General features: G+C 40.9%; 1 protein-coding gene across 4 annotated transcripts in view; it reads right to left on the bottom strand.

The window, feature by feature from the left end:
- The window catches only part of ADARB1 (adenosine deaminase RNA specific B1), a 418661-nt gene that overhangs the window by 33673 nt on the left and 372976 nt on the right, over positions 1-12012 (bottom strand). For all 4 annotated transcript variants that reach the window (XM_030208743.1, XM_030208744.1, XM_030208746.1 and 1 more), the window contains one exon: positions 1124-1238. In XM_030208743.1, the coding sequence (XP_030064603.1) occupies positions 1124-1238 (115 nt within the window). The remainder of the gene's footprint in view (positions 1-1123; positions 1239-12012) is intronic.

The following is a 12012-nucleotide window of genomic DNA, read 5'->3' as shown; positions in this document are numbered from 1 at the left end:
AAGTTATGGAAATAAGTACATCAAATTTTACAAGAAAGAATTTATGCATTCAGTGGCACCACAGACCACATATGAATGATTACCCCCAGGGGTAGAACATGGGTTTCGCTGCCTCCCCCCCTCAGTGTCCAGCATCTCCTCTTTTCCTCTAGACTTCCACCCCCATCTAGGCCAGAAAGCGGAGAAAATCAGCACAGCACAGGACTTCCAGCACAAACCTGCACTCAAGCCCAGCCGCATCCCACCTCCTCCCACTTCCTATTGGGACCCTGTGCTATGTACTCACCTCACGTACAATGTTGTGCCAGGCCCTGCACAATCCTCTCTCTCTGATATTTTTTCCCCCTTAAGTTTCAGGAAATTACATTATTGGGCAAAACATGGACTGTTTCAATATTTTACAGGGGTAAAGGTCAAGTTCCACGATTACCACTTAACAGTGAATTCCCCCTGCCCCTTGGGACTTCCAGGTCAACCTGAACTGGCATCTTCTAGAGCTGCATCACATAAGGATTATTTAACAACAATTTGGGATTTTCCCCTTTTTATACCCAGCAGTTTCTTTCTGCTCCTTTGAGCAAGCAGCTCAGTAAGAACCAGGGATGAGAACTGATACAATGAGCCTGGGAGTTTCCCCTCTATTTTATATCTCCTCTGTTATCAGAGTGACAATCCTCAACTAGATATCATGTTGAAAAGGTGTCTTCCTGAACCCTGAAATTGTGGTCATTGCCCAACAAATGACTCTTCCTAGGCCTAGGGAAAGGAAGATCTGAACTAGGATTCAAATTCAGTTCCCTCCTGAATTATCAGGCAGGACCAATTTTCCCCTTTTAAGCCCTCTCACATCTAGTCCAGCCATTGTAGCACCAGTTATCAGTCAGAACTATGAACTGCAGTTTCTTCTGGGATCCCATATGCATACACAGGGTCTGGCAAGGGAGTGTGGCTGTTGAGTAAAATGGTTAATAACAAACAACAATAAAAATAATGGTTGGAACTGTGTATGCTATCCCTGGAACACCACCACCACAAAGAGTACAGAACCTTGATATTTAGTTAGCTGAAGTCTCACACCAGTTTAAAGTAAATGACAAAAGTCAGTACATCCTTTTCTCTGTACCTGTTGTCATGACAATTCCAGCCAGAACTTTTCTACGGGCATGAGGCGAGGTGAAATTATCAGTTAAATCGCTGAATTTATCTATAACCAGGCGAGCGACAGCATCAGCTAGGACCTGTGAGATCACAAAATGCAAACGTTAAAACTGGCAAATTCCCTTTGCTTCAAAACTTCAACCACGTACACATGCAGATTTCAACTGCTAAAATGTATAGTAGAAATTCATAGCCACTGTCTTTTATAGAATATCTCCATGGCCAGGAGGATCTGCTGAATTTGGTTACTTTTAATTCACCCTGCATATATTCAAAGCAACTGGTTTTCAAAAATATGTAATGGCCATAGAACACGGAACTTACTTGTCAAGTGTGCATGTAAAGGAATTAAATATATGCTCTGCTCTATTTACAGAACTATTGTATCATGTACTGTGACAATACCTCGTAGATATTATAATCAGTGTTTAAGTGCCATGTATTCTACTGTGCTTTGTAACACTGCTCAAAGCAAAAGTATAGGGGGGCCCTTTATCAATCGGCAGTACAGCGACAGCGTGGGTGGCGTGCAGCAGAACAGCACTACTGCCGGACGTGCCCAGGCGCCCGATGGTAGTTTTGTGTTTGCTGCGTACCATTTCCTGTGCCAGAAAATAATTTTGTATTTTCTAGCGTGGGGAAGGCGGGGAGTAGGCGTGCCCAGTGGAAATCGGGCAGAGCATACTGAGTTAGTGCGTGTGCCCTTATTGCCTACTAAATAGGAGGTGGTTAGTGCTCAGGCAGTAAATGGCCACGTGCCAATTTTTATATCAGAACAAGACCATTAATGACCTCCATTTTAAAAATAGTCTTTTTTCCTTCCACAGTAAAAAGTGATCTGGCGAGCAGCAATTCCACACACCCACACTACATAAGAACATAACAGTAGCCATAATGTGTAAGACCAATGGTCCATCTAGCCCAGTATCCTGTTTTCCAAACAGTGGCCAAGCCAGGTCACAAGCATCTGGCAGAAACCCAAATCGTGGCAACACTCCATACTACTAATCCCAGGGCAAGCAGTCGCTTCCCATGTCTGTCTCAATAGACGACTATGGACTTTTCCTCCAGGAATTTGTCCAAACCTTTTTAAAACCCAGATACAATAACCGCTGTTACCACATCCTCCGGCAAATAGTTCCAGAGCTTAACTATTCGTGGAGTGAAAAAAATATTTCCTCCTATTTGTCCAATTCCTACCACAAACCGCCACTTTTTATTGCAGCTTGGTAAAAGGGCCCCCATCCTATATAATAATTTGCAGCTCCAACGTTCCATGTCTGGCTGCCTGGGTTCATAACATCTCCTGACGTCAGCCAGCCTCCAGCGTTCCATTCCCCCTCACTGTCCCGCCCTCGCGTCAAGGCGTAATGACATCAGAGGGCAGAAAGTGAGAGGGAAGGGAACGTTGGAGGCGAGCTGATGTCAGGAGGGATGTTACGAATGGAATGGAAGCCAGCCAGAGAACGTTCAAGTACAAATTGAGAAGAGGAGAGAATCACAGGAAATCGAGGGGAGGGAGGGAGGGGAATGGAGGGCAGGGCAGAGGAGAATTGATGGACATGGATGGGATGGGAGGACAGTAGAGGAGAGAACAGCGGGACACGGATGGAAGGGCAGGGAAGAGGAGAATCGCGGGACATGGAGGGGAGGGCAGGGGAGAGAGAAAAACAAATGTTACATGACAGCCTTCCTAGGGCCCCTTTCATTGTTGAGGAAACGGGCATGGTTTCACTAGTAGCTAATTCATGCACATATCAGTATAAAGTTATAGGTGTATTCAGTGGTGATATATGTATAAATGCTGCAGCAGAATATACATGTACAGCTTTACATAGCTATATTAGCCATGAAGGGCTAGATTCTGTATATGGTGCCAAAAATATCAGCACTGAAAAAAAAGAGTGCAAAGCGCTGTTCTTTAAAGAGCACTCTGAGATGAAGCGCCATTTATAGAATAGCATTTGGCGCCAGGATCTGTGGTGAATTTTAGGTGTGAGGATTTACACCAAGTGAAACCTGCTGTAAATCCTTGTGCCTAAATTAGGCGTGGACTGTCCTTATTCTGCAACACTGCATGCAAATTCCAGGACTGCCCCTGTCCCGCCAATGTCCCTCCTGTGGCCACGAGTTTTCGGATCGACGAGGACAAATTTATGTGCACATTTTTATAGAATAGTGACTATAAAGATGCGCACGTAAATTCCAATTATTGCCAACTAGTGCTGATAATTTAGTGTCCAATAATCAGTGCTAATTGGCTCACTAAGCAATTAAATTGTACGCACAAATTGGCCACATGCCCAAATCTGCACACGCAATTTTGGGCGCCACATATAGAATTTGGGGGATAAAATTTCATCTGTTATTTGTGTGGTTGCACTTATATATATATACATATATATATATATATATAACTTATATGGAGAGCGCTTGAATATAGCCAGTATCAGTTTTAAGTTTTCATACCGTCTCGATCCCACCCCAACTCCTGCCCAATTTAAACAGCATAATTTCTGGTTATATTGGGGATAATTCCATAAGGAGCTGCATAGTGTTTGGCAGCTGGTACATACAGTGGTGGAAATAAGTATTTGATCCCTTGCTGATTTTGTAAGTTTGCCCACAGACAAAGACACGAGCAGCCCATAATTGAAGGGTAGGTTATTGGTAACAGTGAGAGATAGCACATCACAAATTAAATCCGGAAAATCACATTGTAGAAAGTATATGAATTTATTTGCATTCTGCAGAGGGAAATAAGTATTTAATCCCTCTGGCAAACAAGACCTAATACTTGGTGGCAAAACCCTTGTTGGCAAGCACAGCGGTCAGACGTCTTCTGTAGTTGATGATGAGGTTTGCACACATGTCAGGAGGAATTTTGGTCCACTCCTCTTTGCAGATCATCTCTAAATCATTAAGAGTTCTGGGCTGTCGCTTGGCAACTCGCAGCTTCAGCTCCCTCCATAAGTTTTCAATGGGATTAAGGTCTGGTGACTGGCTAGGCCACTCCATGACCCTAATGTGCTTCTTCCTGAGCCACTCCTTTGTTGCCTTGGCTGTATGTTTTGGGTCATTGTCGTGCTGGAAGACCCAGCCACGACCCATTTTTAAGGCCCTGGCGGAGGGAAGGAGGTTGTCACTCAGAATTGTACGGTACATGGCCCCATCCATTCTCCCATTGATGCGGTGAAGTAGTCCTGTGCCCTTAGCAGAGAAACACCCCCAAAACATAACATTTCCACCTCCATGTTGACAGTGGGGACGGTGTTCTTTGGGTCATAGGCAGCATTTCTCTTCCTCCAAACACGGCGAGTTGAGTTCATGCCAAAGAGCTCAATTTTTGTCTCATCTGACCACAGCACCTTCTCCCAATCACTCTCGGCATCATCCAGGTGTTCACTGGCAAACTTCAGACGGGCCGTCACATGTGCCTTCCGGAGCAGGGGGACCTTGCGGGCACTGCAGGATTGCAATCCGTTATGTCGTAATGTGTTACCAATGGTTTTCGTGGTGACAGTGGTCCCAGCTGCCTTGAGATCATTGACAAGTTCCCCCCTTGTAGTTGTAGGCTGATTTCTAACCTTCCTCATGATCAAGGATACCCCACGAGGTGAGATTTTGCGTGGAGCCCCAGATCTTTGTCGATTGACAGTCATTTTGTACTTCTTCCATTTTCTTACTATGGCACCAACAGTTGTCTCCTTCTCGCCCAGCGTCTTACTGATGGTTTTGTAGCCCATTCCAGCCTTGTGCAGGTGTATGATCTTGTCCCTGACATCATTAGACAGCTCCTTGCTCTTGGCCATTTTGTAGAGGTTAGAGTCTGACTGATTCACTGAGTCTGTGGACAGGTGTCTTTCATACAGGTGACCATTGCCGACAGCTGTCTGTCATGCAGGTAACAAGTTGATTTGGAGCATCTACCTGGTCTGTAGGGGCCAGATCTCTTACTGGTTTGTGGGGGATCAAATACTTATTTCCCTCTGCAGAATGCAAATAAATTCATATACTTTCCACAATGTGATTTTCCGGATTTAATTTGTGATGTGCTATCTCTCACTGTTACCAATAACCTACCCTTCAATTATGGGCTGCTCATGTCTTTGTCAGTGGGCAAACTTACAAAATCAGCAAGGGATCAAATACTTATTTCCACCACTGTAAATGCTATGCTTTGATGGAACACACTTTGCCGGCTAGTATGTGCATAGGCAGAATTAGGATGGAGTGCACAAACGTTATGTATAAATTACAATGTTCTACAATTTTCACATGTTCTGACTAACATCTAGGTGCAGGCATTTACACCAACTTTAGGGCCACTTGTGCTAATATTCTATAGAGAAAGTTAGGCATCTACTTTTCTTTACAGAGCAGGCTTGAAATACGTGCCTGCTTACTCATTATAGAATTACCCTCATTATATCTTTGACTTGCATCCTGTCATGGGTCTTCTGTTACTCCCAGAGCAACTTACTGACTGTTCCCCCCACCCCTCTTCCAGGATTTGATTAGAGAGAACTTGTTTACATTGCTTTCATCTTTCTTGCGCCACCTTTATGGAAGTCACAGCAACATTAATTTAAAACTGAACCCTCCTTCTCTAAATCTAAGATAAAACCATGGATTTTGTATAAGCCTTTTAAATCTGAGCATGTTATGAACTGGCCTGGCCACGGATCCTGGAATTCTTACGCTCTGCCCCACTCTCCATTTTCCCCTCTTCTAAGCCTCTCTTATTTACTTTTTTTTTCTCATTTTTCCATCGCCTCATCTCCTTCCCTTTCCTTTCCCTGGAGCATCCCTCTTTTGTCTACATATTCTGCGTCGCTATATTGCTGCAAGGCAGTTAAACAAGTTTGTGAATAAAGTAAAGGAAATTTATGTGGCCAAAAGGAGTGTGCTACTAGGGCCAGAAAAATGAAAGGAAATCAGCTTTGCGGTTGGCACCCACTGCCAACAGCCCAGCTACTTTTGAATACCAGCCCTGAAAATATGAAGTCCTTATATTTAAGCAGTTCTCCTGCATCTTCCTTACATCCCTAGGAGCAGGCACATAGGACAAGTGTTACAAATCACATTATACATAACAGTTTCTAAGTGGGACAAGGAAGTGGGTAGCACTTTAATTGTACAGGTAGTAACATTTACACTCACACTGTACATATTTAGAATACTAGCATGTACCTGTGCATGTGTGCACACACATGCCAAATATTCACCTGCATGCTATTCTGTAAATTCATGTGAATCTCACACAGTGTGTATTTGCAAGACTGGTATACAGCGGGGTGGATAGAGATGGGGAAGCTGGGATTAGTAGAATGGAATGTTGCTGCTATTTGGGTTTCTGCCAGGCACTTGTGACCTGGATTGGCCACTGCTGGAAGCAGGATACTGGGTTGGATGAACCATTGGTCTGACCCAGTACTGCTATTCTTATGTTATGGAGTGGAGGAGTGGCCTAATGGTTACTGCAGTGGTCTTTGATCCTGGCAACCTGGGTTTGATTCCCACTGCAGTTCCTTATGACCCTAGGCAAGTCGCTTAATTCTGCATTGCCCTAGGTACAAAAACTTACATTGTGAGCCCTCTAGGGACAGAGAAAGAACCTGCATATAATGTGCATAGGACTAGTGTTATAGAAATTATTATTAATAGTATTAGTTATGTTAACTTATTTCTATAAGTCATGCACATATCTCTGACAAAGAGATCTGACACCATAGGGGATGTTCACTTTTTTCTTTTAAATATGTATGCAGGAAGAACTTTATAAGCCCATAAACATGATAACAAACTACAACAAATCAAATTAAAAACAAACAGGGGACTTTCAAGCATCAACTCCATTATTGGGAGCATAAATGGTGGATGACCTGTAATTCTTATCATTTAAAAATGTTTAAAATTCAGGCATAGTCTTACAAAAAAAAGGAATAATGGAGGCAAAAGAAAATATCTATCAAACTGAAAAGGCACCCCATTAAGAGATATTATAGTCAATTGAAACAACTTACTAAATCATCTATCCAAATATGTTCTTATTCCCAAATTACAGCGAATGCTATGGAACAAATTTTTTACAATAAAATTCACAATCAACAAACGATTTTCCGGTCAAATTATAGAGTCTCAGCACAACAGAATTTCACTTACTTACGCTACTCATCTCCTATTTCAATTCAAAAGATTTTACAAATAATTCAGTTACAAACAGGTCCACATAACCCAATACCATCTAAATTTATAAGAGTTTGAAGGCATATTACTTCCATTTATCTTTCAAATGTGGCATGGAGCCCATAGTATAGAAGGACTCTGCCATCTGTCCTCATCTTAAAGATGTTATTGTTGGTGGTGCTGTTATTTCTAATTATCAACCAATTAGTAGCAGAATAACTTCTTTTACAAAGCTGTGCTAGCAATTTCAGTGCGACAAATGAGAGGAAGCCTACAGAAATTGAATGGGCTTCATCTCATTTGCTGCACCAAGAATCAGTAGTGCAGCTTTGTAAAAGAGGCCCTAAGTGACCCTTCAGAACCCCCCCCCCCCCAAATTTACATCCCACTTAATTATGCTTTCAAAAAAATCACATAGCATAGAGATAGCATTATTAGCTCTTCTTGCATATATGCAGACTCATGCTGACCAAGACAAAATGATCATATTCTGTCTTTAGAATTTATCTGCAGGTTTTCAATTAGTGGATAATCAACTTTTATTTCATAGGCTACAATCAACTGGTATAATTGACACTGTACTTGAATGGTTTAAATCATATTTGACAGACCAAACATACAGTTCAATATGACAATTCTTTATTAGATTCATATATTTTAACTTCTGGAGAACCAGAGGACTTCTTGTTGGTGCCAATGAAGTTTAATATACTGTATTTACGGCTCCACTTTTAGGATTAATTCAATCCATTGAGTAATAGCTTTTGCATATGCAAATAATTTTCAGATTCTGACAACCCTCAATTCTCTGGGGGGGGGGGGGGGTCTTTTACCAAGTTGAGGAGCGTTTTTAGCTCACAGTAAAAATCAGCTGGCAGTACACACTGAGATGCCCATATTCTTATGGGCTTCTCAGCGTTTAACACCACCTGATTTTTACCGCAAACTGAAAACGCTAGCGTGGCTTTGTAAAAGGCCCCCTTGATGTTCAAGGTATTATTTCAATCAATGATATGCTCTCTTTTGTACAATAGTCCACAAAATAATCTACGGTTATGCCCCGGATTATATGATTGATTTAATTGATCTTCTTGCGAGGAATAGATTAAGGTCATCTCGTACTTATATGAATCTTCATTACCAGAGTTGTATTGGTCTTAAGTACAAAACTAGCTATGCATCTAATTTCTCCTACTTAAGTTCACAGATGTGGAATGCATTACTGAACTGTGTGAAAACGTAATATGATCATCAGGACTTCAGGCGATCTTTAAAGACTTATCTGTTTTCTCGGGCCTATCCTACTGCTGCTACTCATTAGACGCTGCTTTGTATTGATTCAGAGGACAATTTTATTACATATTACTTTTTTCTTATTTTACACATGTACCCCTTCCTTACCTGACCCTATTTATTATTGTCTTGTAAGCCACATTGAGCCTGCTTGTGTGTGGGAAAATGTGGGATACAAATGCTGCAAATAAATAAATAAACTTGCAAACTGGTTGTCCCAGCAGAAGATGAAATTAAACCTGGAGAAAACTAAAGGCGTGATATTTAATAGGAGGAAATCATGCTATCTTTCAAATTACATACATCTTATTTGTACCGTTTTTGTCCTGTTTGTCTGTCTTGAATAGAATTGTAAGCTCTGTTGAGCAGGGACCATCTCATTCATGTCTAGTGTATAGTGCTGCGTATGACTAATAGCACTATAGAATAAATAGTAATACAAGTATACATACAAGAAATGTTTTTTCAAATTACATCGATTATTGTAATTTTGCTTAAAAGGATTCAGTTGATTGATTTAAGATGCCTTCAAATTATTCAATCACTACTGAAATTAATCAAGGGTGTAAAAAGAATGTGATTGTGTCACTCCACTGTTAAAAGAAGAACATTGGCTTCTGGTTTCCCACAGAATTATATTTAAAATTTTAACCCCCCCCCCTTTTTAGTAAGCCACGCTAACGGCTGCCTCTTGACTATGCTGACACAGCCCATTCACAGCAGCTGCTAGCACGGCTTAGTAAATTGGGGGGGGGGGGGGGGGGGGGTTAGTTCTTAAATATAAAATCTATCATTCAGGTATACCTCCTTCTTTATCACATTTTCTTATACCATACTCAGCATCAAGAGTTGTGTTCTTCTCAACAGAATCTTTTAGTAGTACGATATGTGACATATACATAATATAATAGACATATAGATATATATAATATACATATAATAGATAATATATGTAACTCTGTTTTCAGTATAGTACCTCTTTCCGTTTGGAATAACCTGCCTCATTTTTTATGAATGGAACTATCTTGAGGGGCATTTTCAATACGACATCTAAATTCAATTTTGGATGTTGGTTGCTAAAAATGCCCAAAAATCAATTGGTGAACATTGCCATTTTCGAACCAGAAAAACATCTCTCTTTTTCTTTCAAAAATGTCCATTTGCTAGATGTTTTGTACTCAGTGCGTCTATCATATTTTTTTTTTTTGGGGGGGGGGGGGAAGTCAGGGGAAAAAATGCACAAAAAGAACCCATTGGGATGTATAGGGGGTAGCATTCTTAGAAGACTGACCCACACAAGCATCCCAGCAGAGCAGTGGGGCGCCCTTGGGGACACTGCAGTGGACTTCACATAAATGGTCCCAAGTACACGTCTCACCGTTACCCCCTTATACTGTATAGTAAGCCCTTCAAAACTCACCAAAAACCTACTGCACCCCACTATAATAGTCCTTATGCCTGCAGGTGTCACCTATATGTGGGTACAGTAGGTTTTTGGTGGGTTTTGGATGGATCATCATTTTTGGAAAACATATATCGACAACATCCTGATGGCTTTGGATAGGAAGTGAAGAAAGGCTACAGGAATTTCATCTGTAGTTGAATTCGTTGGAGGCTAACCTCAAATTTATTATGGATCATGATAACCAACAGATTGCCTTTTTGGATCTTTTGATCATTAAGGACGCATATGGCTTTAATGCTACTATTTTCAGGAAACCCACAGATAAAAATTAATTTTTGCATTTCAAATGTTTCCACAATAGGAATCTGAAAGAGAACCTTCCACTTTCACAGTTTCTAAGCTTACGAAGGCTGTGTACCTCCTTTGATGAGTTTGAGAAGCAAACTGTAACAATGACAAGTAGGTTCCAAGAAAGAGGTTACCCATCACATTGTATCAATGAATGCTTGAACAAGGCAAGGGCAGCTGACCGAGACATCTTATTATGTCCAAGGACTGATAGAACGCCTGACATTGTATGCTGAAGTTCTCATCTGTGTCCAGGGAAATACAGAAAATATTGAGGAAACACTGGCACTTGTTGGAAAGACACTCATGTTTTAAAAACAAACAAAAAAAAACCTGACAGTAGCTTATTCACGGGGAAGAAAATATTAAAGAAATAATAGCACCATCAGCATTGGCAGTTGATACGAGTGCTATCTGTTAATTTTCCTGGTCACTGCCCTTGTAGAACCTACTCAGTCTGTACTCTCTCTCCGACTCTGGACACTTTTACACATATACACACAGGACAAATTTATCATTTGAAACACAACTCTGGCTGCAATACCGAGAGGGTTGTCTATGTGATCATCTGTCCTTGCTAATTTACATTAGAAAAACCATGAGAAAAGTGAAAACAAGAATAATTGAGCGCAGAAGTAATGTGCACAGAAAGATCATCACTGCTCTTCTTGTTGAACACTATCTGGAATTTTCACACACTTTTGACGATCTAAGGTTCTTTGTACTCGAGGTCATCAATAAACCATGGCGTGGAGGGGACAGACTAACTATTGCTACAACAGGAACAACGTAGTATTTTTGAGCTTAACACTGTTCAACCAGCTGGTCTGAATGTAGAAATTGACTATTCAGTATTTTTATGAGGTTTCTGTTTGTCACCATGCCCATTTATCATTTTACAATGTGTCTGGTCTTACTATGTTTACAATTCTCTGACTGTATTTGCATTCTGAATATTAACTTTAACAGCTTCCTTGGTTTTCAAATTGATGCCAACATTCCATGTGGCTTGATAGGGACAGAAGGAATTAGAGAACATCATAATGGGAAAGAGGAAATAAGCAGTGATAGGTGCAGCTTGTAGCTGGCAGCTCACGGGCAACCCTGACCTGAAGCTAAGTACAGACTGTTTTTGTTTGGGGTGGATAGAGATCCACAAACGAAATGCCAAGAGAAAAGCTGGGTTGGATAATATGAAGATTGAGCACTGCATTTAACCCTATTCAAATGTAAACGAATGACAGAATCAGTTGCAGAAAATATTCTGCTTGGTACAAGGGGAAGCTGTTTTTCAGAGGGCAGGAGTCACTGGTTTTCTCCCATTGGGAGTTTTTTTCAGTGACCTAAGAAACCTGACCTCTGAAAGATTTTGATAGTAAATACTTTCAGAAAACAGCTTGAGCGCATGGAAGAAAATATCATGCAAATGAGTTCTGAATAGAACAGCCAAGCTGGGAAGATTTGAGGTCCTCTTAATAAAAGTAATAATAAATAAGTGTGATTTACAACCAGCTGCAGTTGTTTGAAGCAGAATATTTTGACCACCACCTGGTAATACAACATTAGAATTAAAATAGTTCACCAGTGGTCCCTATTTAGGTATTTTTTTGATATATTTT

The sequence above is a fragment of the Microcaecilia unicolor genome, chromosome 7, assembly GCF_901765095.1.
Source record: "Microcaecilia unicolor chromosome 7, aMicUni1.1, whole genome shotgun sequence".
Classification (NCBI taxonomy): domain Eukaryota; kingdom Metazoa; phylum Chordata; class Amphibia; order Gymnophiona; family Siphonopidae; genus Microcaecilia; species Microcaecilia unicolor.
The sequence above is the reverse complement of the archived record's forward strand: the minus strand, read 5'-3'. Positions and strand labels throughout refer to the sequence as shown.